General features: G+C 39.9%; 1 protein-coding gene, 1 long non-coding RNA gene and 1 pseudogene across 2 annotated transcripts; 1 reads left to right on the top strand and 2 right to left on the bottom strand.

Annotated features, from left to right (window-relative positions):
• Nucleotides 1–2,565: 2,565 nt before the first annotated feature.
• Nucleotides 2,566–2,684, bottom strand: LOC118604499 (annotated as a pseudogene).
• A 4,045-nt stretch (nucleotides 2,685–6,729) lies between these two features.
• Nucleotides 6,730–22,034, top strand: LOC107515494. Its single transcript, XR_001598022.2, has 3 exons — nucleotides 6,730–7,545; nucleotides 17,602–17,669; nucleotides 20,392–22,034. It is a non-coding gene; the product is annotated as an uncharacterized LOC107515494 (long non-coding RNA).
• MBL2 (mannose binding lectin 2) lies at nucleotides 11,957–16,366 on the bottom strand. Its single transcript, XM_016154355.2, has 5 exons — nucleotides 16,238–16,366; nucleotides 15,057–15,249; nucleotides 14,546–14,662; nucleotides 13,114–13,182; nucleotides 11,957–12,469 (listed from the first exon to the last, which is right to left on the bottom strand). Exons 1-5 carry the CDS (start codon nucleotides 16,289–16,291, stop codon nucleotides 12,096–12,098), a joined length of 807 nt encoding a protein of 268 aa, XP_016009841.2. The 5' UTR covers nucleotides 16,292–16,366; the 3' UTR covers nucleotides 11,957–12,095.
• Nucleotides 22,035–27,717: the final 5,683 nt, after the last annotated feature.

Below are 27,717 nucleotides of genomic sequence, written 5' to 3'. Positions count from 1 at the left end.
TTTCCTCCATGTAATAAAGTACATCTATGAATAACTTTGAACTGTCATTATCTTAAATGATAAAAAAATAAAAAAATGTTCCCCTGTGATTGAGAACAAAGACAAGCTATTCTCATTCAACTCAACATTAAATAGTGTATCCAGTGAATGCAATATGTAAAGGAAAGAGAAAGCAGGCAAGGATGTTGAAAAAAAAAAAAAGTAAAACTTCCCTATTCACCAAAGACATGAATTGATTTCAAGAAATCTTAAGAAATCTATTTTTAAAAAACTTCCAGATCTAATAAATTTGTTTAGCAAGGTCTTAGCATATAAAGGCCATGCACAGCAGTCAATTTATACTTCCATATTTGGGCAACAATAAATTAAAACATTGAAGAATCAATATTGTTTAATGTCAGTTCTCAACACAATAGTCTCCATATTTTACTCAATCTCAATCATGATCCTAGAGAAATTAATAAATTTACTCTACAATTGATATGGAGTGCATTGAGGAGGGAGGGATTTTACTACAAGATTTCAAGAATTGCTATAAAAATACCATATCAAGATAGTGTTAAATTGTCACAGATACACATAAATAAATCAGTGGACTAGAATAGAGAATTCAGAAATGCAATATGTATAAAGAAATATACAAATGTTTGTTTATTGTTAATGTCCATATAGATGTAAATGACCTTTAATGGAAACAGAAAGACTTTTGTATAAATAATGCCAAAACCACTGGACACCTATGAAGATGGATAATCAATATTGTACTCTGTCACACATCCTCAACAAAAATTAAGTCAAGATTGATATAAGGTCAAAACATGAAAGCTAAGTCAAAGCTTTTACAAGAAAACTGGAGAATACCTTCATGATACTGGAGTAGGTTTTGGTAGGATAATAAAATCCTAAAAAAAAAAAAAAAAAAAAAAAAAAGACTGGATAGACTATTCTTCATCATAACTGAACACTGCTCATCAAAAGGCACCAGTAAGTAAATGAGGAGATGAGCCCCACATTGTTAGAAAATATTCATAAATCCATCTGAGAAAGAACTTGTCTTTAAGATAATATAAAAATTCTCATGACTCTCCAAAAAATGCAGAGAAATTTTTTGTTAATGGGCTAAGGACTCTAAAAGAAAATGAATTAAGGAAGAAGTACAAAACTTGATAAGCACAAGAAAAAGTGATCAGCCTCCAGAGTCATTAGGGAAATACTAAAGAAAATCACAATGAGATACTACTCATATCTCTAGGAGAAAGGCTAAAATTAAAATACCTAAAAACAACAGGAATCAGCACAGACATGAGGAAACCAGAATTGCCATGCTCTGCTGGGGAGAAAGTAACCAGGTTTCGCCACTTTGGGAAAGAGGAAGATAATCATAACATCTTGTTTGACCCATGGGGATCAATGGCTGAAGGTGGCAGAGAGGGAGCGCCTGTTTCCCAGGCTAGTGGGGTCAGCCTGTCTTGACCTGACCTGAGAATTACAGGAGGGCAACTTCAGGGGGTTAGGTAACAATGCCATTCTTCTCTCTGAGCTTCAGTTTCCACATCAGTACATGGTGCTCTCTGCTTTTATAAACAAAGCATGTGGGGTTGCCTCACATGTCCCCTAAAACTTCCTAGAGGTATATGGCTTTTTCGTCATAGTTTTAAGCTCCCCTCGTGGGAACCACCAACAGAATCTACAGAGTGCACTGTACATCCACTGGTTTGACCATTACAGGTTTCGTGCCTGGGTCACTCATTCTGTCATTCATCCATCTGTCTATCCATCCATCCATCTATCCATCCCGTAGAAGGAGAAGGTACATTACAGAAGGAAGGTCCATGCTTCCATTATTCCCCATAACCATTTTCCTATAGAGGTCTTGAGATCCAAAATCTGTAATCTTACTATTTTATCATTACATTTGTCAGTTATTTTTCACACCAAAAATAATACAAGTAAGGCTTAAAGTATTGCCTCTGAAACCTCTGTAGAGAAAACTCATCTGAAAGTGCTGCCCCAGTCTTAGCTGCCTTGCTCTAGGCCCCATTCTCAGCTTCAGTCTACCTAGATAGCCTTAATGGACATGTTTGATTTCCTTTCCTGAGAAAGGTCATGTGAGTGACAAAACCCAGAGTGACTATCCTGTTAACCTGGGATGACAGGGGTGATTGGTGACAAGTGGCAGTGAGAATAGCGAATTAGTTCATGCCAGAGCTGCTGACAGTGCCTCTTCTTCCTTCTTCCTGCATGGGTTCTGAAAGAAGTCTCTGAAGATTAACTTTCCTCCATGTTTTTTGAGTTTTAACTCTAATTTTCAGTTTTGTACTTTGGCACTCATTGTTTAAAACTATGCTAAGGAAAAGAAAAATATCCCTGCAATTGGCTCTTAGATTTTTGTATCAATCATTCTCATTTTTAGAGCTCTGAACATTCAGTGCCAACCTTTCATATTTTCATTGTTCTTTGTTTTTATTTGTTTGTTTTTTTATTTACTTATTTTTAGGTGATGCAACCCTTGGTTGACTTCACAGATTGCAAGGACCTTGTCAGCTTACATTCCCTTATTTTGTATGCCTACAGCACCTTGTTTTCCTAGATGGTCTCCCATCCAAGTACTAACCAGGCCCGACCCTGCTTAGCTTCCGAGATCAGATGGGATCGTGCTTGTTCAGGGTAGCATGGCCGTAAAATTATATTTATTTTTCAATTTCTAACTTTTTAATAAATATTTCAACCACTCAATTTATTTCCACACTTTCTGTTAAGAATTCTTTTAAATTCTTCAGTGTTAAATGATGTGATTTTTTTTCTTATTGAATAATGTTATCTCCATCATATAGATTACTATAATTATTTTTATTGTATTTTCTAAATGTGGGCAGTAGTTTTTAAGTGGCTCTTTGGAGCCAAAGATTATTTAGGAGATGTCTGAATTTTCCAAGCAGTTGATTTTACTTAAAATTTCATTCTTTATTTTTTTAAATGAGATTTCAGAAAATGATCTCTACTGCAGTGTTTTATTTTTAAAAACAATTTGAAAATCTCTTTATAGTCCAAGATGGTGAATTCCGATGAATGTCCCATGGTCGGCCTCTTGATGTTAAAAAATTGTTCAACCTTCTGACTTACATTCCTTTACTAGGCTACATCCACAGCAATAAATGTGTCTCATTGGACTGTCTGCTGGTTAGCAGAACATGAAGTGTGACTCTCCATGGAAGAAAAAGGATGGCTTTTGCCTTCCTTCATTCAAAAGTTTGTTCATTGATTCTTTACCAAAACACACATGGAGTACTGAGCACCTAATCATGGCCAGGCCCTGCCTTGGGCACTGAGACCCCTCAAGTGAGAGAAAAGAGTAGTTATAAGATGGGGGTGTGACCCACATGTGGACAGTGGAAAAAGGGGATTTTGGGACTGAGAGAACGGTGTGCATGATGGATTGGGTGGACTTTATGGGGCCACAAAAATGGAAGTTTAAGTAAGAAAAGAAAGAGCCAAGCACAGCATGGAGGGCATGTGAATTCTTTATTGCTTTGGACCTACTCACCCGCCCCTCAGCAGAAATGGTCTGCCCCAGTTGCCTGGGGCAGGTTTGGTTCTGGGTAGAACTCAGAACATTCATTCCCGTGGTGTAGTGTGATCCAGCTGGCATGGTAACCCTAGGTGCCCCTGTGTCAGACTGGGCCACAATGGAAGAACTTCATCCTACTGAGAATATGTACTTTTGTCAAACCCAGGAGACCCTGGAGTGCTTCATGACAGAAGCCCCTGATGATATGGGAGCAAGTCTCACTATTCCTGGATATCAGTGGGAGATAGCGGATTGTGCTATAATAGTTCAAGTCTTTATAGTTCTTTTTCTTTTAGCTAGAATTATGCAGTCATTCAAAGAAAGGATTTCTGTACAGGGAGACAAGGAAGCTTCCAGTAGCAGTTCAGCACTAGCCATAGTGAAATGTAACACTCTTAACAAATTTCATCCTGGGTTGAAAGAAGGTGAAAACTCAGAAGCAGCCGATGATCTGAATGTGCCCAAACCAGCAGTAAGGAACATCATATGCATTATAGTAAGACATGGGACAAAGAAAAACTCTCAATGTTCAGACCAAGAACAGCCTCTGTCTGAGACAGCAAGAAAGATCCAGGCTATGCACCAAAACCAGAAAGCCATTGGCATACAAGTGCAGGAAGCTAAAACATCCTTAAAACTTCTACCAGCAACTGAAAAGACTCAGATTCTCCATAATGAACTCTATGGCCTGTGTGAGGGCTCAGGTATTATCTCTGCTCGATGATTGGCTTAAGATCAGAGAAATGGCAGCTTCTGTAGAAGGGAAGGACATGGGTGAGAACTTGGAATCAGGAGAAATAGGTAGTAGAGATCATGTTGATGGCCCAGCAAAAGGATCGAGGAAAAAACTGAGGTATGCTGCACTATCAAGTGTGCTTTTAAACATTCAAGATATAAAAAAAAAAAAGAAATTCTACAATAATATTGCCAAAAAAAGGAAGAAATCCCCCTTGGCAGGTCAACACAAATGTGCCCAGAACATAGAAGCTTCCATCAAAAGGGCAGATAAATATCTTAAGGAGAAAGAAAATGAATTGACTATATCGCATCACCAAAAAGAAATGGAGCAACAACTGGTGATATTACCTGTCAAGAAAGATTTTGACTTACAGAAGAAGGTGGGAAGTTTTGAAGCCAATGGCCCGATGAGTCTTGAAACTGAAGAGCAAGAGATCTACCAAAAGCAATTCCAAGATCTTGAATTACATCTGGAAAGAACCATTTCTTCTTATCAGTGGCAGATTCTGACCCTGAAAGGAAAAGCTCTGGATGGCTGGTTGAGAGCTCAGGAGGCTAAATGAAACCTCATCATTGTCAGACAGGAGGTCGTAGATCGGAGACAAAGAATAAGGAAAAGAGCAATTCAACTGCAACTTCTAGAACTGAATTCTCATATATTTACTGATGCCAGTGGAGCATTTGGTCAGGAGAACTGCCTCTCTAATCTTTGTGCCCAGGATGGTGCTTCCTCTGAGAAGAGAGGGTCTCTGCCCACCAGTTGAGACCCACCCCTTGACTACCCTCTTCTCACTCCTCCCTCACTTCTTTCTCCATCATCTTCGTTTTGTTCTTTTCCTCTTTTTCCAATAAGATATTTACTGTGAGTCTCGATGGGGAGTTCCTAGCAAGAAGAGCTCCTCTTCCTCTATCTCCTCCAGGAAGGCTAGGTGCACCCACATGAGCCGTCTTCTTTCTAAAGCATAGCTTTCTCTTTTTTTATCTTTGTTTGTGGATATTCCCATTAAAAAAAAAATGGATATATGATTTTTCTTGGCTTCAGTCAGCCTCCATACAACATTAATAGTCAAAATCCTGAAATACCATGATGGTCTTCAGTCACCAGGTTTCTTATTTTATCCTCAAAATATCTTTGAATTCTCTATACATTTATTTTAAGGGTAGAAATTTCTTTTTATGCAAATGATTTTACTTTCTCTCATCTTGCATCTTGATAGTAATATAAATATCAGGATAGATTTAGAAAAACAGATTATGTAAATTATCTCATTAAATTACACGCTCTAGAAAGCATAATAATAAGTTTTTATTTGATGAGTCAGCTGACTAAGCAACACAATATTACCTATGAGCAGTTTATCCCACAAAGACATTTGAAACGTAAAGTTCTTTTCTCTGTTCATGTTTCTATCTAGCAGTATTACAAGAGAAAAGCCAAAATTACTTTGATCTCAATAAATTATACTTGAATTAAAGATTGGCTAATGTGTGGTTTGTGTGAGAGCTGGCCTATGAAGTGGAGAATACAGTAGGCCTGGGCCCATCCAGATCTATTGTCCTTTGGCTCTGTGTGAGTCTCTAGAAGGGGCTGGACTAATGTAAGACACTCAGCGAGAGGTGGATGAGTTAGTCTAAAATTCCTTACCTTTGCCTCACATCTCTAGGAAACCTGGGCCACTGTGGCTCTCAAAATATTCATCCAGATGAAGGGCCTATCCCAAAATGCAAGGGAGGCTGGGAAATGTTGCTTCTTGTGTTCTCAAGAAAAGGAATTTGTGCTGGAAAAAAACTACCATAGAGTTTGTAAAGGTATCTCTCAGGGAATTTTGCTTTTGGGGGACATTGATTAGAGAAATGGAGCATAGCTAGCGGGATCCTTGGGTTGAGAGTAAATTTTTTCAAATAAAATATTTTATGCTATGTTTACACCTGCTGAGAATGAAAGAGCAGAGAAAGAAAAAAAATAAAACTGAAAACTGATAAAGCAAATTGGTTCAAGCAAAGATATCCTTGAGGTCACTGAGAGGTGGTAGGATCTAGTACAAAAGTAACTGGCTTGGTCTTAAAAGGGAGGACATACAGCTCACCTGTCATAAGAGGACGAAGTCAGAGTTAGTGGTCATTTATGTAATTGGATTGGGAGGTTCGATTGGGAGAAATCTAGGAATTTATTGTCTGATTATTTCAATTTTGCAGTGAAATAAGAAGCAAGATCTTTAGATAAGACTGAAGATAGGGGACAAAATGTGGAAGACAAGAGAATACAGTTTAAAGTTATTATCTGAGAGTGTGAATGCAGTAGGATTATTGGGTGACACTTAAGACTTGTTGTTAGAGGTCATGAAATTACAGTGAGAGTGTCATCATGCTTGTATATTTTTCTATAGCCACAGTCAGCTCCCCAGGGACAGATAAGGAGTCGATGAAGGGTAGAATTGAAACACAATTGAGATTTTTCCCCAGAATGTTTTGAAGGAGAAGATAAATCAATAAGAAGTCGGAATTGTGAAAGAGTGTTTATAATGATTAACCTTGCTATCTAAGCTGTGTAGGAGGGAAATTAGGCTGTGAGAGCAGTAAGGGGAAGTGAAAAGATGATATAAAATTGAGGATTATATAATCCCAGGAAGTCCGAAATATTAGAACTTGGTTCCAGGAAGAAGTGAGCTGAAAAGATTGCAGGTGGTGGTTAGAGTGTGGGATGCTTAACACTCACACTACTGAGAGGTGCCTTGCTGGTATTGACAGTATGCGTGTGACCTGGAGAATGTGTGCTAATGTTGGGAGAACAAAAGCCATAAAATACAGTGTTAAGGAATTAAGAATCCCATTTTTTAAAGAATTGTCTGGATATTAAAATGACCCAGAATTATAACAGATGATTTAATGAGGTTTGAAATCCTCGAAGATGTTCTATAAGCTTTTCTGCCGTGAAGAATTATCATTGACAAGAAAACACAGGAATGCCAGCTGTAGTATGGTCTCCTGACCTTCTATTTTCTAGATTCCTTTCCTGAGGTCTACTGTTCCAGAGGACTAACCGGGCTTTCCTCCTAAGGAGGAAGCCTTCTAGGCAGTGAGCAGGCCACGCATCCTGCCCGGGGCCTGTGATCAAATCCCAGGTGGAGAGAACTCTGGGAAACCCCTGCCGGCAACCCACTCCCCTCCACGGCAATGGTCTCCATGCTGTCTTGGGACATATCGGGGATGCAGAGAAGTATTCCTGGCCTTCCGCAAAGGTGAGATTTGAATTTATTTTTTGAAACATATAGTAAAGGCTATAAAACTAAGTAAAATTAACCCTGGCACAAACGTGTGGCATGAACTAAATTTGGAGATCCACACAATTGCTTAGTCTGCTAGGTGAAGATGTCTTTGTGTCAAACTGGAAACAAAATTATTCCAAAAGACTTCTGTGTTAATTTGAACTTCTCAGAAATGTGTTATCACTTAGAAAGTCCATTGCTGCTCTGGTCATTTTAGAAATTTAGCCTGATAGGTTCTACTCCCAGCCTTTGTTTACATTGGTTCAGTTCTGTGAACCTCTTACGGTGAATTCACTGAAATGCTAGGCAATGCCAAAATAGACCTCAGTGCTTGCCTTTGCCTGTCCTTGTCATGATCCTAATAATCAGGTGAAACAATAACTTCTAGAGGCATGTTCATATCGTGTCATTTTAAGTTTCAATTCCTCTTTCTTATGGAACAGTCTGAGAACACTAGTTTTTGAAATGACACTGTGTTGAGTAAAGGATTAGCAAAACCCTTTCTCTTATTCTATGAATTTTAGCCTTGGATTAACATTCTATTTCCCTGGAAACCTGGGAAATATTACTGAGCAATACTGTACGTGATAAAAATGACCTGTGACTTTGAACTGCCTCTGACCCGGGAGGGCAGAATGAAATAAAAATAGCAGTTTTAGAGGCACAGCTTTGGCTGTCCCAAAGTGTGATGATTCTCGCAAACTCACATATCCCTTGTGGAGACCCAGACACTTTCCTGAGGAGCTGTTTTTTCTAAGATATACTGGTTCCTAAATGGCAAGATTTTTTTTTTAAGGCTGACTAATATTCCTGTGTGTATGTGCGCGAGTGTGAATGTGTGTGTGTGTGTGTGTGTGTGCTTGTCTTAAATTTTCTTTATCCATTTATCAGTCAACAGATAAAATTAGGTTGTTCACATATCTTGGCTATTGTGCATAATGCTGCAATGAACATGGGAATACAGATATCTTTCATGTGATTTTATTCCTATTGGATATTCACCCCCAAATGCAATTGCTGTATGGTAGTTATAGTTAAAATTCCTTCAGGAATCTCTATACTATTTTCCATTGTATAGGCTACACTGATTTACATTCCCACAAATAGCATACAAGAGTTCCCTCTTCTTCACATCCTCTCCAACATTTGTTATCTTTTTACTTTTTGATAATAGCCATTCTCATAAGTGTGGAGTGATATCCCATTGATTTACATTTCCCTGATGATAAGTGATGTTGAGTATCTTTTCATACCACTGAACTACACACTTAAAAATGTTTAAGATAGTAACTTTTGTTATGTGTATCTTATCAAAATTTTAAAAAATATGTAATATACAAAAAAGAGGCTGCTATCAAGAAAACGAATCTTAAGACACAAGAAATAAATCACAATGACTTCCTTAAAGAAAAAAAAAAGAAAAGGTATATTAGTTTCTGTAAGTGGCGTGCAGCTTCTGTGCCAGGGTCATCCTTCTAAGTCAGTACTGCACGTGTGTAGATCTAGCTCTGTCACAACCCTTACTGGCATTTGGGGGCAGAGAATAGCTCTTGGACTGCTGTGTGAACTGCCATCAGGGCTCCTTCCACTGCAGAAAAGTGCTTGTTGCTGCCCCGATGTCAGGCTGTCTTTATGAGTGGGGTCAGGGCCTTATGAGTGGGGTCAGGGCCTTATGAGGGGGCCGGGGCCAGGGCCTATGGTATTTGTTTAAGTCGAAAAGTAGAGTTGAACTAAGGAGATCCCCAGAATGCATCTTGCAGCCAGCTATCTTTTAAAAATATTTACCCATGTCACTCAGTATTCTGATATTGTGCAATCAAAGCCAGATATTAAAAAAAAAAAAAAAAAAAAACACGTAAATTGAATTCAGGAAACTGACACCAGACTGTAGTCATCATTAATAACTTTGAATTTCAACATTTTTTAGTTTATCAGAATATGTTGTCATTGTATAAAGCTATACAATTTGAACTTTTCAAAATGCAATATATATATATATATATATATATTTCTGATGAAATTGCTCTTTAACCTCTTGTATATATGTGGTTTTCCATGTAGCATCTTGATCGAAACAAAATTATTTTTAGTTTTACTAAGCATTGTTCAAGTAATTAAATAAGGAGGCCGTTAGGCTGAGGTGGCTGTCACACCTTGGCAGCTTATGTTAACGAAACCGGAACCAAGGCCAGTCACTGCCCTGGAATCCCAGAAAACGAAACCTAAGAACAGTGGCAAACAGCCAACTAGGCTTTCCCAAAGAAGGCAACAACTTACCAATAGCTAATCAAGTAACTTATTTGCTTTGCTTCTACGTCTTTATGAAATCCTTTCCCTTCACTTCTGTCAGCAGAGTACTCCTAACTACTTTTCAGTATGGTGCTCCCAATTCAAATCAATGTTTGCTCAGATAAACTCCGTAAATTTAAATGTGCCTCAGCTTATCTTTCAACAGTTCTAACATCCACTACTCTATTTCAGTCACATAAAAGATGCTCCAGTCTCTGCTTACATAATGACAATGTCAGGGTGCTCACCCCACAGAAGGCAGGATACTCTAATGCCCACATCATCAGTCTCCGAATGTCAGCTCTGGGGTGTACTGAAATTGTGTCCCAGCTCTTTTGTTACTGGAATATTTGGTGATTGCAGTCTAAAATATTTCTTCTAATGTACTGGTTCAGAAAGCCCAGAAACAGACCCATACATATGTAGTCACCTAATTGATAGAAAGGCACTACTCTAATTCACTGGGCAGGGAGGAAGAACTGTCATTCCAGTAATAATGCTGTATCAAGTGGATAACTAAGAGGAATAGATAGGAGGTTTAACAATAAAGCTACTATGGGGAAAAAAACATAAAAATATCTATGATTTTGGACTATGCAAAGATTTCTTAAACAGGCCCAGAAAAGTACTAGATATGAAGGAAAATATTGATAGATTGGACTTTGTTAAAATTAAGAACTTCTGTTCATCAAAAGTCGATACTGAGAACAAGTCACAAATTTGAAAAATATTTGTGATACATAGAAACAAAAGGGACTTATATTTAGAATACAAAAATAACTCTTACAAATTAATAAGAAAGATACTGGATACTTAAATAAAATATGAAAAACCTGAAGAGATTCTTCACAAAAGAAGATATGCAAATACCCAATAAGCATATGAAAAAGTGTTCAACATTATTATGTGTCTGGGAAACAGAAAGTAAAAGCCATGGTGAGATATCGTTTTAAACACATGAGAATGTCCCCAAATTAAAAAAGACTAAAAAACATCAACTCTTTACAAGTAGGTAGAGAGTTGCTGGTGGGAGTGTAAATTTATATAATCACTTTGGAAAGGTAAACACATACTTACTCCATGACCCACCGATTCTACTCCTGGATAAATAATTGAGAGAGATTAGTGCACATGTCTACCAAAAGACAACTACAGAAATTTTTATGAGTTTTTCTTCTTAATGATCAAAAATTGGAAGCAGTCCAATGGTCAATTAACAATAGAATAGATAAACTGAGGTATATTTATATAGTGGAAACATACATGGCAATGAAAATGAATACTCTTGCTGTAGTAACACCGTGAATAAATCTCATAGACTCAATTTTGAATGAAAAAGGCAAGATATAAAAAAGCATGTGTGTATAAATGATTCCATCTATATGGAGTTCATAAATAGACAAATTTAATATTGTAAGAGAAGTCAGAAGAGTATTTATCTTGGGAATAAACCTCAACTAGAAGAGGTTATGACGGGGTTTCTGGGATGTTAGAAATATCCTGTACCTTAATCAAGAAGTTGGTTACATCGGTGCATATATATGTGAAAATTCAGTAATCATTTCACTTGAAATTTATGTTCTTTTCGTAGTTTAGTGTCTCATTAAAAAAATAAAATAATGTTCAGAGAGAAAGCAACAAAATAGATCCTCTTAATAGCTAAGACTGGCCAAAAGCTATGGAATTAGGTTGAGGGAAGGATATCATTAGTAGAACCTTCAACCCAAAGAAAAGGGAAGGCTCAACAAAACACAAGTACTCAGAGTAAATGGAAAAACAAATCCATTTTACTTGTATACCTTAACAAGTTAACGTTACTCAAACAAAAGTGCATGGTATAATTAAAAATATATAAATGATACTAATATTACATTGATTATATGAATGATGTAAATAATTAATGTAAGATGCACAATATAGGTTCTGATTCATAGTAAACATTAAAAATACATGATCAGTACTACTACTATCACCGCTATTACTACTACTGTTATGATTTTATTGTTGTTGATAGTGATTATTATTAATAATTGGGTTTGAACCAGAAACTCTATGGTACCATTTCTCACCTCTATATATTTCATCATTCAATCCATTTTTTTTTATTTTTCTGATTCCCCACTAAGGGAAAAATCAATACTGGGTATGGTAAAATTGATGTAGATTTATCTTTCAAAGTAGACTGTGGTCCTAGATGAGGTAAAGGGACAGTAGGGTCTGAGGGATGGGCCCCCTCAGACAGGGAACTCGCAAACTGCCAAAAGAGAGGATGAACAGGCCACGTCATTCCACTTGCCATCTGTCAGGATCGTCACACAGTGTTCTCCAGAGCCAGCATTGTTGGGCTCATGATCATTCCAATTTACATAGGTTATACTCCTTCCTGTCAGATCCACAAACTGACCTTCATTTTCCATGTCTGTGAAGCCCAGGAAGGCCACTTCTCTGGCTACATTCCGGATGGCCCGGTTCTCTTCATCATTCATGGGGGTGGCCACAGAGGCCCCGAACTTGGTGCACAGATCCTTCGCTCTATCAAAGGTCATACTTTCACCACTGGTTAAGAAGAGCTTCTTCCCAACTTGTTTTCCCAGAGAGAAGATCAGCCCTAAGTGAGAAAATATGGGTGACACTGGCTTGTCTTTAAGCCCAGCCCAAGGTATTTTTCTGGATGAAGGCTTCTACACTAGAATTGCCACATGAAATATGGAATGTCCAGTTAAATTTGAATTCAGGTAAATAATCAATTTTTTATTATAACTATTACCTGCGCAATTCGGGGGACATACTTACACTAAAAATATTGTTCTTTACCTGAAATTCAAATTTAACTGAGTGCCCTCTTTTTTGTTGAACAACAATAAAGTTGTTTTAATTTGTTAAATCTAGCAAACCTAACCTGAAAGGACAGACTGGAACAAATGTCTTTAACCTTTTGAGTCACAGTTCTAGAAGACAAATAAATTTTACCCCAAAAATAACTTGAGTAAAGAGCACAGGATCAGGGTCTCTACAGTCAGATTGACTTCAGTTTATAAACTACCTCTGCCACTTAATAGCTCTGTGTGTTTGAGCAAATTATGTAATTTTTCTTTGCCTCCATTTCTACCAAAAGATTGTAAGGCGTTCCTGAGATCAGAATATGAGAAATGCCTATTCAGGTAGTAGGAAATGGTATGTATTTAATAAATATTCCTTGCCTTTCACTTTCCCAAACTTCAAGCTGCCTGAAAAGTAAGAGAGAAGGCTTACACTTTTTGATTTGGCCCAATTCTGATCGCAGAGCTTCTCTTTCTGAAGCAGCCTGGCTGGTATCACAATCTAGAAAATTAAAATAAAGTGAAAGAACTTTGTTGAGAAGGAGTTTCAGAAGTACAAGTGAATAGGGTACCCTTATAAAATTTTTAAAAAATTAACATTGATATTTGCTGTTTGAAGAAATTTTTTAAAAAATGTATCAAGAAGAAAAAAAGTATTTCTATTTCCATTCAGCCCAAAACATCACTCTTTACCTGTTGAATGTATCTATAGACACATTGCGCATTTATACTCACCCACATGCATGTCCACACACATGTACTCCCCAACGACCTAGCATGGTACCATCCCATATGCCACGTTATTCACTAATTGTTTTTCTCCAAAATAAACAGCTCTATCATGGATTAAAAAAAAAGAAAGAAAGAAAAATAAAAAGAAAAATCTCTTAGGGAATAATTATGTGCTGGTGAACATTGACTAAAAAAGGTACAGGCTTTTGTCTTTAGGAAGGTTTTATTTTTGTTGCTCTTTTTTTATTTTTGTTTTTCCCAGAGTTTACTCTATTAATCAGTAAACCAAGATTTTTGTGAGTTGACCATTATTTAAGTGGTGGGGGAAATGAGAGAGGAAGAAGCAAGTCATCTGTAATAGATGGCAAAAATGGCCTCAATATGGTGTAGCTTCTCTCCTTAAGAAATGGAGTCTCTTTCTCTGCTCTTTTAATCTTGGTGGCCTTGTGACTGGTCATGACAAATTGAGTGTGACGGAGGCAAAAATGTACATATGCTAAGCCTTCAGAAGGCCTTAAAGCTTTTACTCTTTCTACTCTTGGGGAACCCGTAATCGCCTCTATGGGAACAAGCCCCAGCTAGCCTAGTGAAGGATAAGAGACCTGTGGCTCAATTACCTACATCACTCCAGCTGACAACTGAACAGCAAGACATGTGAGACCATTGGTCATGAATTGACCACAGACACAGGAGTGAGTCCATCTGAGAGCAACAGAGAAATCACTTGCCGGATCCATAGGAGTGTGACTGTGTTTTTTGCTGGTGATAATGTAAAAGGTAACTGACACACCTTGTATAGCTCCTGTTGTGAAAATAGGCATAACAAACCCAACACAGAGCTGACTTGTTTTCTCCTTTTTGTGTCAGCTAAAGGAGAGCCAGGGCCCAGCTCATTCCAGGGGTACTTGGTGACAGAGTGGCACTGTAAAGGAGTCTATAAGCCTGTATTCGGGCACAGATAGGAATACCATGAGACCCCAAGTAACCTAGAGAGTGCTGAGGGTGCTGAGTCAGGGAGCAGAGTTGGGTATCTTCCCATGAAGCAACAGGGGAAGGGGTGCTCCCACCTGTTACTGGAAGTCCCAGGATCCAGTGCACCCTCAGCCTAGACCTTGCTGAAATAATCTACTTACTCAGACATATTCCAGGGTCTCCTTTTGAGCCCACTGCTCCTGGTAACCCAGGAGTCCCTGAGATCCCTTGAGGCCCCAACTTTCCAGGAGGGCCCTGCAAGCCTCTGAGTCCTTGCCCTGGTGGAAGATAAAATAAACATAAATCAGTGTCTGTGTTTTTGCTCTGTTTCTCCAAGTGTTTGAGACCTAATCCTTTCCCAGGAGGAGGAAGACATTAACCTAGGGCCAACTTTTCTAAGCCACTACTTCCAATGACCCAGAGAAGGAAATCTGTGTCCCATGAGATGGCATGCCTTGAGGGCCAATTCCCTGAGCAAGCAGGACAACCATGTGTCACTAACTCCTGTGTAGAAGTCTGGAATGCCGAAGAGTCAGAGATGTATATATTTTCAATTATAATATGTAATTGAGAAATACACCCTATACAAATAGGACATTATTCTCCTCACATCCCCAGGCAATTTTGTCTGGAAGGTAAAGAGTTACTGAAGTAGAACAGCTTAAGCTGTACCTGGTTCTCCCTTTTCTCCCTTGGCACCATCACGTCCATCTTTGCCTGGAAAGCCATTGATGCCTGGAGAACCACAGGCGATCACAGGGCAGGTCTTCTGGAGGTTCTCACAGGTTTCTGTTTCCACGCAAGATGCTGTCACCACACTCAGGAGAAGAAAAGGAAGCGATGGAAACAGGGACATAGTCCTCACCTTGGTGTATAAAAAGTCAGGGAAGATTATCTCATCTTGTTCAGTTAATCAACGTGTATTTACCAAACATTCCCTCTTTATGTGATTAGTACTTTAACAAAGGTAGTTACAACAACATGCGATGGGGGACCTAGGAAGCAGGTCACGAGTGCCCAACTAGAGGTTGTGAGTATGCTTCCCATGGCTTTTGTGAGGGGAAATAGGCCTACATATTGCCAGCACACTCATGCCTGTTAGCTGGGTGTGGGGAGCGGGGGTGAATGGAGACCTAGGAATGTGTAAAAATTCCCTCTCTCCCCAGCTTTCCCCTTTGGGCCCATCTATTACCTACATCCCATTCTCATATCTGTGCAGACCACTGTTCTCCAGGACCAGTTAACCATAATTGGCTGAATGACAGGCACTCAACTGCAGACTGGTGATCCAGAGAGAAAGGATCACTGCTAGTCATTAACTCAGCATGGAATTAACTTGAGTGTGCTTCTTGTTGAGGTTTTATTTCTCATTGCAAGAGAGAGACTAACTAAGGGTAGAATTTTCTCTGGAAATTTCTTACTACCTCAGCCCTGGCAGGGTTCCAGATCCCTTTCCAGTTCCTGACAGGGATCCCCTGTGTTCTGTTAGTCAGAAACACTGGCCATCAGACCACCTGCTTTGACTACTCTTCCCATTTCTCAATCTTAGCATTTCATCTGTCCTTCAAAGCTGTCCTTTTTTAGGAAACCTCAGTAGCCCAACTTCATGAGTCTGATTCTTCAAGGCTCTCTTTGAAAATGAAGGCAGTTCATTTTCAAATGGTCAGGTAAATCTAGGTAAGTTACAAGTGCCCTAGCATAAGCAGAGAAAGACACCTCCAACACACTCACATGACTTCTGCCTGCCACCTCCCCACCTCCACCCACCAGAAAGCTTTCTCTAGACCTCCAAGGTCAAGTCAAGTCCTTAGAAATATCTAGGACCCCAGATCCATTCACCAGAAAGGACTTACTGGGGTTTCTGCAGAGCGGAGATGAGGAGACAAGGAAGCTGGCCCTCCAGCCATGGGCTCTGGCAGATGCCTCAGGGTGAGGAAGGAGGCCGGACTTGGCAACTGCAGGGCCCGATCAGCCTGGCCCTCAACCCCAGATTAATAAACAACTCCTCTTAGTACTGCACTAAACTTTTCTTAGCATATCCCCAGAGGCTCCTGGCACAGTGTTTGGCAGCTGTTTGCTTTAATACCACACAAATCCTCCTTCAATTTGCCATTCATTTTGACAGTTCTCATTGCTGAGCAACCATAAATAGGTTCACTTATACATCATGTTGAGATCATTATTTTCAACAGAGAAACATAAAGATACCCAGGAATACACCCACACTCTCGTGCACACCAACTGTACACACAGACACGTGCACGTACACACACAATCATCCACAGGAGCACAGCAGACCCCTTGCTGCCTTTAACGCACCAAGAGCACTCTTGCCTCAGGCTCTACACTTGACATTCTCCCAGGCTGGACATCCTCTCCACTGTATCGCTGTCTGGCTCTTCTATTCAAATATCCCTGTCTCAGAGAAACCTGTCTCAATTATTTTATCTAAAGCAGTCTCACCTAGTCACTCTCTAAGCTATTGGCTGCTGTTTTTTTTAATATATATGATTTATATTTTATGATATTATATTCTAGTCATTTTATTTTTATATTTTTTACTATGATAAAATATAGACAACATTTTGTTTAACAATATTTACCATTTTGACCATTTTTAGGTGTACAATTCAGCAGCATTAAGTACCTTCTCATTGTTGTGCAACCATGACCAATATCCATCTCCAGAACTTTTCATCATCTGTAACTAAAACTCTACTCATTAAACAATAATTTCCAATCCCTATCCTCTGGTTACTACTGTTGTACTTTTTGTCTCTATGAATTTGACTACTCTAGGTGCCTATATTAGTGAAATTATATAATATTTGTCTTTTTGAGACTGGCTTATTTAATTTAGAATAATGTCTTCAAGATTCATCCACGTTGCAACATATATCAGAAATTCCTTTTTTTAAAGGCTGAATAATATTTCATTATATGTAAATACCACATTTTGGAAGGGTTTTTTTTTTTTTTTCGTTTAATTTTTTTGGTTTATTTTTGGTTCATACAAGGTCTGCTTTTTGTCCATTGGCTCTCCAGGGAAGTTGTCTTCCAAACAGTAACTCGGGGATCCAGGCTGCATCTTATAGTCTCTGAAATAGGTAATTTCCAGATTACTGAAGCTAAAAAGGAGAAAGCTGAGGGTAATGCAGCAACTCTTAAATATTTTGGCATGGAATTGACATCACTTCTTTTTAATGCCATTGTTCAGAACTAGTCACACATCCAAACTTAACTTCAAAGGAAGCTTGAAGATATAGAGGAACAGATGGAGATTTGGTGAGTACTAATTATTCCTAAAACAATTTAATAACAGCTTTTTTTAAAACCCTGGCTCCAACCGAGAGCCCGACGTATGTTAAATGGGGGCTGCGGGGCAGGGAGAGGTGGGGAGCGAAACTTCTCTGACTCTGGTGAATCTAGCTTCCAGAAGCCAGGCCAGGCCAGACCCTGCATTCAAGGTAGGACATGGAAAGACTCAGCTCAGAATCTAGAAGTTTGGGTTCTACACTATATTTCTATCAACCTTGGGCAAAACCACTCTTCCATGGGCTTGCCTAATTTGTCAAATAAAGGTTTTGAGCCTGTTCTAGTAACTATGTGCAACAAGTCATCCCGATACCTAAAACAATTATCATTTGTTATCTCTTATGGTTTCCATGGGTCGGGAATGCAGAAATAGCTTGGCTGGATGGTTCTACATCAGGGTCTCATATCCATAGTCATCCGAAGGCATGATAAAAAAAAAAAAAAGCTGAGAATAACCCAATTGTCCTCCAGCAAGTAAATAGATAAATAAAATATGGAAAACTCAGAAGAAAAAAAAGTGCGAATGCTGGTAAAAAATGGTAAAATCTGAATAAGATTTGTATCTTATTGATTTGTTCCAATGTCATTTTCCTGATTTTGATACTTGTACTATAATATGTTAGATCTATCATTAGTGAATGATCAATGAGGTGTATGTGAGACTTTTCTTTGCTATTTATTCAACTTATATGTGAGACAAAAATTATTTCAAAAGAAAAGTTTTCTAAAGGGAGTCTCAAAGAAATTGTGGTGATTCCAAACATTATCCCTGCTTCCTTCAGGGCTTTATCCAAGTTTCTCAAGATGAATAGTCTGTTCAATAGCTTGAAAGTGAGACAAAGTAGGCCACTTTGCCAATGCTAATACTATTGTGACTGGGCTTTAAAGTGTGAGATCCAAGAGGTGAGAAATATGGCATGAACAGGTTGGCAATAGAATTATAATTTTTTGTAAGACTTTGGACCTCCTCCAAAGATTCATTAGAGGAATTTCAATAGAGGATGGATGATCAGATTTGAATTTTCAAAGCTTGTTCTGACTACAGCGTGGGGAAAGATTGGAGGTGAGCAGATAAAGGAAAAATCGGACTTGCAAGGAGGTTCTTCCTGTCATCTAAGCAGCAGATGATGGTGGTCAGACTTAGGATAATGGCAGATGGATCAAAAGGTGGACACCTTTGAGAACATCTGCAGGATACATTTGGTGGAACTTGGGAATTTATGTGAAATGGTGAAAAAGAAGAAGGAATTTTTATAGACACACGGATTTCTGACTTGAATATCTGGGTGCCATTCAAATGAGATAGGAAATACAAGCAAAATAATAATCGCAGGGGTGCTAATGGGCGTCTTGTGGGTAAATGGCTTGAACCATGTGATGATGGTCAAGAGAGACAATCTAGAAGGAGTGGAACAATAATTTTATGAAGCACAGTGGAGTTATTCTGAAGGTTTCTAATAGAGCTGCAATGCAATGTCATATTAGCTTAGGATGGTCTGGGAGCCCATCGTGGAAGCTTCATACAGATGTTGCAGAGACCTATAGTAAGGGTATTTACTATAGAGGCCTCCAAATACCAAAAGGAATGTGTATGAGATTTCCTTCTAGGTCTCTTCCAATTGGACTGTCCTTGGCATGTGAAAGACCTGGTTTTTTTACTTCCTGCTGGCCCATCTCTGCGCATGAAAAATGTCCAGGGCTGTAGAGAACCACATGCATAAAGCTAACAATGGAGACCAAGAAATCCAGGGCCTAAAAAGGGTCACAGGCAACTTGTTCATCTCTCTTCCCTACTGTTTAGCAGCCAAATCTTCTTATGGTTCCTTCTCCAAATGGCAGGAGGTGAAATGAGGTAGCCGAATCCAAGTCATGCTGGAAGTGTTGCTTTGATTACAGAGCTTGCTTGTATTGCACATTTAGTCCAGAGGTCAGGAAGCTACCCTACAGACACTGACCTTTCCTGGAACTGGGCTGAGAAGGGATGGGCATCTGGGTGGGAAGTTCATCCAACTGTTGAGCCACTGCTCTGGGCATTGCTCAGCTATGAGTCCCTTCTGCTCTCCACGGTCTCCAGCAGGCCTTTCACATATGAGACACTCCTCTTCACATTCATCAGCCCCCGATTACTGGCTCTGCAGTTTGCCTCAGAGATACAGCCACTGCATGCATTTTTTCTGGACCTGAGGTCCCTCCCAGAATTACCTCCTCTCTGGCACCTCTACCAGACATCCAGCTCATGCCAAGAGGCTGCAGAGAAACTACCTCTCTGATGTGTAGGAGGACTACCTGGCCCCCTACACTCATCCTCTAGCCAGGGATGGAATCCCAGCTCTATCACTTCCTAGCTGTGCGACCTTGTTCCATCTCCTTCAGTTCCTCAATTTCTTCATCTGTGAACAAGGATTCCACTGTCTTGTCCATGCCATGGAATGCCATTTTCTGGTCCACACTCAGTGCATGGCATGCAGCCCATCATGCCAGGGCCTTCATTGCCTCCAGGATGACTTCACAATAGTCATTTTGGGAAGCAGGGGTCTTGGGTGGTCCTTTTTGGGAAGTATGGCTTGAGATTTAGAGCCAGAAGCTTGGTTTGGTCTCATGACTGTGAGTTTAGACAAACCACCTATTCTGACTGAACTTTAGTTTTTATACCTATAAAATAAGATTTTGAACCCCTTTCTCTTTCCCACAGGAACATGCTGTAAGTGAAGACAGTGAATGGAAAGTGTCAGTGCTCTCCAGGCAAAGACCACCAGGAACATGTCTAACCTCAAATAGAATTGATTTTTTTTCTTACTTTTAGTTTTTAAATAAACAGGGATATTTTATATAATGGAAGTCTTATGACTTTCCAGCAACAGGTTGTCAGGGTGGATTTTTATGGGATTTGGCCTTGTATTAGGTTATTTGGGGGGAAGGTTTAAGGAATGGATGTCTACGCTGGATAGGACACTGTCAAAAAGCCAAGGAATTCTATAGCTGAGTTATTTTAATAAATTTTATAGAAGAGGAGGGACATATGGAACAACACAAAAACGTGTTTTATAATGAAGCAGCAGATGTTCATATTAGCCAGGAGAGGAGCATGTTTTTATTTTTTGTGGTTCTTGGAGTGACTTTTTTTGATCTGTGTCTAGATATGATTTTGGAATGATCTTTGAGTCTCATAACAGAATGATCTTGTTTTATGTTGGCGTTCTGTGAAATTGTTTATGGTCAACAAAGGATACCACGGGCTAGCTGTGAGAGACAGCTGACAGCTGTCAACTGTTTTCTCTTTGTCAGCAGCATCCTTTGTGACCAATGTCTTCCCTTTCTAAACATTCTGTCATGTTTTCAATCATAGTATGGCTTTCTCACTCATTTTTGGTAATGAACCCTTTGAGAATCTGAAAATATCATAACCCTTATTTTCAACAAGGACAAATACACATGCCTACAGCATTTTACATGGTACATACACTTATAGGCCACTGCTGCCATGAGCTGGGAGGTAAGAGCATGTCACATCTGCCAAGTGATGGAGTCCACACTCCCCTCCGGCACGGCCTTGAACACAAGGTAGCTGCAGTAAAGAAAGATTGGGCCTCACAATAGCAAGGACATGCTCCTGTGCCACACAAATTGGAACACGTGTGGACTTCAGCCCTCTCAGATGTTGGCTGCTTCATCCTCCCCCGGCCCCCACTCCCAGGGTTGTTGTATTGCCACTCCAAGGGTGTCCTCCCTCTGGGGCCGCTTCTCTCTAACAACCGGTTTCCCGATGGGCGACAGCTCATAGTGATAGTCATCTTCATTCCTGGGTCTCTGGGACCAGAGATGCTTCTTGTCAGGGTTTATTCTCTGGCCCTGCTTTGTCTCACTGGGAAGGACACAGAGCAAGGCCTGGCAGAGGACTCTAGAGAACCACACACCACCAAGGAAGAGTGCACGGCTGAGATAAGGGCAGGGCCGAGTGGGCACATCCATCACCACAGAGACAGAGGGCCAGAAACAAAAACCAACTAACAGAATCTTTGGAAAGGAGTGACCAGTAATTTAAAATAAGTATAATCAATATAAAGAATTGTGAAAACATTGGCCATATGATGTAGGCAAGAAGTGGTATCGAAATGATGAAGTAGACGTATTAAAACAAATGGCATAATCATTGAAATAATGAACTGTGATATTGTGATTTATAATGAGTTATATTATTTGTTCTTCATCCCGTTCCTGGTTTGGAGCTCCTAAAGCATTAGAAATTTCCTAAGTAAGGCAAGTGAACAATGTCTTTTGTTATATGAATGAAGGAGACTTTTGGAAACAGAGGTGACCTAAGAAAGGGCTGGTTGCCATGGGAACCAACAACTGTAATTAGAGAGTTGGAATTTTCACTCCCACCCCACTATCTTGGGGAGGGGAGAGGGGCCAGAGGTTGAGTTCAATCACCAATGACCAACGATTTAATTAGTCACGCCTGTCATGAAGCCTCCATAAAAAAATAAAAATAAAAATAAATACAAGTTTCAGGTTTTGAAGAGCCTGCGGGTTAGTGAATACATGGATATTTTGGGGACAATGCATCCTGGAAGAGGACATAGAAGCTCCTCGCCCATTCCCACATACCTTACCCAATGATCTCTTCTATCTGGCTTTTCCTGAATTATATTCATTTTATAATACACTGGTAAAATCAGGTAAACATTTCTCTGAGTTCTGTAAGCCATTCTAGTAAATTAATCGAACCCAAGAAGGGGGTCATTGGAATCTCCAATTTACAGCTGGTCAGTCAGAAGTATAGGTCCTGGATTTGTGATTGGTGTCTGAAGTGGAGGAGGGGGACAGTTTTGTAGGATTGAGACCTGAACCTGTGGGATCTGATGCTATCTCCATATAGTGTCAGAATTGAGGTGAATTGTAGGACACCCAGCTGATGTCGGAGAATTGCTTGGTGGTATGGGAAAAACAAAAAACAAATAACCAAAAAACATACATCAAATGAACAAAATAGTTAGAGTGACCGCCAGGGTGCATATTGCTGAAGAACACATCTAAGAACCAGAAGAGTGGAGTGACAGATGACCTTCCAGGCTTGGGCACCTCGGAGTTAGAAGACGGAACTTTGGAGTGTTAACAACAGAGGAGCAGGCGCTCCAGCACATGAAACTGAGTCGGATAAATTGTGCTCCTGCTTCCTATGCCCAAAACCAAGTAGACGGCACAGATGGCAACTCAGGCAGCCTGATACTGGGAAGACATCACCGAGAGGTGCCGACCTTTTGAGGCTTACTCAAAAGCCACGGCCCAGTTAATACTTTGGCTCTAACCAATTACATTACCAAATCCCCTCTCCCTGTGACACTTAAACCCTCAGAGGTTTAGGGGAGGTTCAGAACTGTATGGAGTCAGGTGGCGGCACTCTTGTTCTCAACGTTGTCTCACTTTTGATTTTTGCAACCAACTGCATGTAACAGCCAAGCTTGGTTTTGACTGGGGACAAAGATGACCCCCTGGGAGGAAAAAATCACTAATGTCTCAAAACATCTTCCAATGTCATGAGGCAGCAGTTCTCCGGATACCTTCCAACACCAGAGAGACAGTAAGCTCAGCTATTGCAATAATGGATCAAATGCATCATTATTTTACATAATTTATCCCACTCTGTATGCTTCGACTTGGGTACATGTGTGTGTGTTGGGATGGGGGATTTCCGTATGTGTGCCTATGCCTTTCCTTAAATCTCACATTATTCTGAGGCAGGCCTTTTGGGAGAGCAGCTGCTTCCAGAGGATTGTGGGAGACACGCCTGGGGAAAAGGACAGCAATGGGAATCAAGGCAGAGGTGAAGAAAGGAAAGCTTAGGGCTGGGTTTTCCTATTGAGAGGGCCTCAGGACAATATAGTCAGACCAGGCTAAGGTGGCACACTCGCTGACTCGGCCAGAACTGCATCTTCAGACTGCGGCTGGGGCTGACCTCTCAGGGATGTTCTCACACCTGCAAGGCTGACCCACCCACAAAGCTGCATCCACAAACGGCAGGAACAACATTCTCTTGCAGTGACTCTCTAGTGCCCTCTAATGTGAAAGCTTATTGTGCTCACTTTGAGGAAATGCTTACAGGAATTCTTTGGTTTAACACAGTGCATATACCGAAGAGCAAATTTGTAGCCAAGAGTGCTTTGATAACTATCATGGTAGGTGTGTCTGCTCACAGGGTGAATCCACAATGCCCCGTGTGTGCCCTCTGTGGAATATGTAGCGTCAGGGATTCCTCCAACCAAGCCTCATGGGAGAGGCTGAGAGCCAGGGAGGGAAGGAGGCTGGGCCTGGCTGGTTTGGGGCTCTGAGGCTGGTCTTCCTTCTGCCCAGGCACAACAGATCATCACCCAAAACCCAAGTTTATTTCAGCTTTAAAACCTCCACTGTTATGGACGGAGTTTTGTCATTCTCCACCACCCCCACCCACATTCATATGTTGAAGCCTTAACCCCCAATGTGACTATATTTAGAGATAGGGCCATTAAGGAAGGAATGATGAATAAATGAGGTAATAAGGGTGGGGTCCTAATCTGATACAACTGGTGTCCTTCCAAGAAGAGAAAGAGAACTCTTTCTTTAAGCACACACACAGAGGAAACGCCATGGAGTACACAGTGAGAAGGCAGAGGGCTGTCTACAGCCAGACAGAGAGTTCTCATACCTGATAGCACCTTGATTTTGGACTTGCAGCATCCAGAACTGTGAGAAAACAAATGTCTGTTGTTTAAGCCACCCATTCTGGGCTATCGTCTTAAGGCCCCTCTTCTACATTCTCTCAGGTGCCCGGCTACCAGCCCCACAAAGCATTAAAAAGGGTAAGGATGGGGAACACACATACATCTGATTCCATTCCATCCTGACCTGGGCTTTGTGACTTAGGCAAAGACTCACGCTATGAGTCTCAATCCTCCAGCTGCTAAATGGACTTAAGGAAAACCCTCAAAAACCAGAAATATGTTGGGGTGTTGCCTGAAACGTTGTGTGTACATGGAACCCCTAGACCTTGAGAGAGAAAAAAATTCTCCTGACAGAGAAAGAACACCAAGAATAAGAGCTGCCTGTGACAGGTGGGGGAATAGACACTTGGGAGACCCAGAGTAACCAGGCTTGATTGACCTAGGAACACCTGACCCCCAGTAAGCTCCCCTGTTTAAAGAGAGGTGAAATGGTGGGGAGAGGGAGTCTGTCCTTTCAGGCTGCTCTGCATGGGCTCCAAAGAACCATGGTGAACTTTAGGGGTACCCTGTGCCTTGAGGATTATCTCCTAAGCAAGGTCTCAAAGAGAATTTACAGGTCAGCTCTGCCATCTAGTGTCCACACTTAGAATTACAGCGAGCCAAGGGCTGCACTGAGACCACCACACACTCTCATCCCTGTTCACTGGTCTATAAATTACTTTCCCGGAGCTGCTCTGTTATCAGGTCTTGGAATAGAACTGGAGAGATGAAGGAGAACGTAGTTGCCCTGGCGAGCTCACAGCCTAAGGTAAAACAAATTTATATTAAGACAATTTCCGCTACAAAGAAAGCAAAGGACTGAAAGAGGTGAAAATGAAGGGGACATCGCAAGATTTTGCAGTCAGGAAAGGCCTCTCTGGGGAGGAGAGAGAGAGTCCTTAAGTATAGAAGTACGAAGAAGCACAATTTAGGCCAAAGGAAAAGCATTACAAATGCCAGATGCAGAAATAATTTTGACATTTGACGGTCAAGATTTGCTTCCTCCTGAGCTGGGTGACTATCAAAAGTGACCTCACCTGTCCCAGGACGGTATTGCTCCTTTCTGAGACAGGGAACCCTTCGAAGTAATCTCACTTGTTCAAGCAAGCCCCACTTTCTTCATTTGTAACATGAGTGTCTGAATAGCACCTACCTAGAAGGAATTCCTGTTCTGTTGGGATGTAGTGATTGGCTTACCACCATCTGCAATGTTGTGTTGAAGGACAGGGCTCATCCCCAGGCAAGACCTGGGTTGGATGAGGTGCTCAGAGCCCCATGCTTGTCTGTGGAGGGAGTCAATGAAGGGGCATTTGAATGAAGAAAGGAAGAAGCCATCCATTATCTTCCCTGAAGAATCACACCTGATGTTCTGCAGACCTGGAAGATGACCCATTAGGATAGTTTTAAAATTCTGTGGCTGTAGATTAGCAAAAAACAAGACAAAACAAAACAAAAACCGCAATTGAAAAGGTTGGACAAATGTTTAACATCAAGCATCTGTAACACATTTATCCTATTTGATCATTTTGTACTACAAAGAGATCCTCAAATATTTTTGAAAGATAAAACACTTTTGAATTGAGATTATTTTCCATAATCTCACTTTAGGAAAATTAGAAACAAGTAACAAAATTTAAAGTTAAAAATAATAGCTGATTGGAAAATTCAGAGCTTTCTTACATAATCTTTGAGTCCAAAGAGCCACTAAAAACAAAACTGAACAAAGGTTTAAAAATACTAATAATGAAAACACTAATTATATTGATCTACAGAACAGAGCTAAAGAAAGAAAATTTGTACCATTTAACACTTTAAAAAAAACTTTAAAAATGCGAGGATGAACTGAAAATCTAATAATGTGTCTTAAAATGTTAGAAATTATAAAGGAAATACAAGTAAATTTGGTAAGAAGTCAAATGGATAGAATATGCAAAGGCATTTTGAAAGCTAAATAGAATTAAACTTATATGTTATTGGTTTTAAAATATTCATAGTGATTGTTTTAATTTCCATTGCGGCTGCATACAAATAGAAGATTAGATATGAATTAAGGTAGACGTCTATTTGGAATCATGAGCTAATGTCTGAGATACAAAGACAATTCAAGATCTCAAACTTCAGCCCATTTCACTCAATAATTTATAAACAAGCTCTCCTTTTTATCCCTGACCAAAACGTTCTAGAAATTACATAGTCCCTTAGCTTTCATTCAAAGAACTGGAATAAGGTTGCAGGTATTTCAACTGGTATCTGCTTGAACTACCCTGGTGCCAAAAAATTCAATGGCTTTTATGTATAATACATGAAATCAAAAATTATACACTATTTATATACATATTCACTGATGACTTTTATTGTATAATGATTTGAGAAAATTCACAATATATTTTTAATTGTTATAATTTATTCTATGACAAAAATTGGCCCTCCATGGGCCTGAATAATTCCTTTTTACTTACCATATGAGTACTCCAGTCAGAAAAACTGAAGTCCCTCAAATCGTACCCATCTGCCTTCTCAAAGTCTGCACCTCGTGGGGACTTAGCTCATCCCTCTACATTTGCAAAGGAAGTTCTCTGCTGTTTTCGGTGTTTGGTGCCATGTTTTTTGGCTTGTATGGGCAGTATCTCTCTCCTTGTGAGGGCATTCCTCTGTTACTTGTGTACTTCAAGTGCTCAGTTACTGACTGGATGACACCTGGTGTGCCAAGCTAGGTTAAAAGCCAGGAAAAGAGACTTTAGTCACTACTTTTCATTTCTGTGATCCTTCCAGGGACTGAATTTGCAGACCTGTGCAGTCGGGAGTGATTTGGAAAGTTAATTTACCTACCTCTATGTTCCACTCTTCCTTAGCTCCCTGTAAATTGTCTGTTCCCTTCAAAATTTCAGACCCCTGCCTCCTTCCTCATTTGTCCATTATGGCATATAAACCTCAACTGCCCGATGAGTTTGGAGTCCCACATGATATTTCATGTACCTCTGTAATAAACTTTGTAAATTTTCTCCTATTAATTTGTCTCTGTTAATTTGATTGTTAGCCCAGATAGAGGAACTTAGAAAGTGGGAGGAAAAAGTTTATTTCATTTTATTTTACTTTTTTTTTTATCCCAAACAATTCACAATTCTATTTACATTGTTTCAGAAAAATACCTTATTAAAATTATAGTGGAATTTTGCCCTTTTCCTCTTTGTGATTGGAATTTCTCATGAGTTGAAGCAATTTATGTTTGACAACACATCATGGGGCACGATGCTGTCAGTAGAGAGCGATGGTGTGGGAAA

This window comes from Rousettus aegyptiacus, unplaced genomic scaffold (genome assembly GCF_014176215.1).
Source record: "Rousettus aegyptiacus isolate mRouAeg1 unplaced genomic scaffold, mRouAeg1.p scaffold_m13_p_6, whole genome shotgun sequence".
Lineage (NCBI taxonomy): Eukaryota > Metazoa > Chordata > Mammalia > Chiroptera > Pteropodidae > Rousettus > Rousettus aegyptiacus.
Note: the sequence above shows the minus strand (reverse complement) of the source record. Positions and strands in the feature narration are given on the sequence as shown.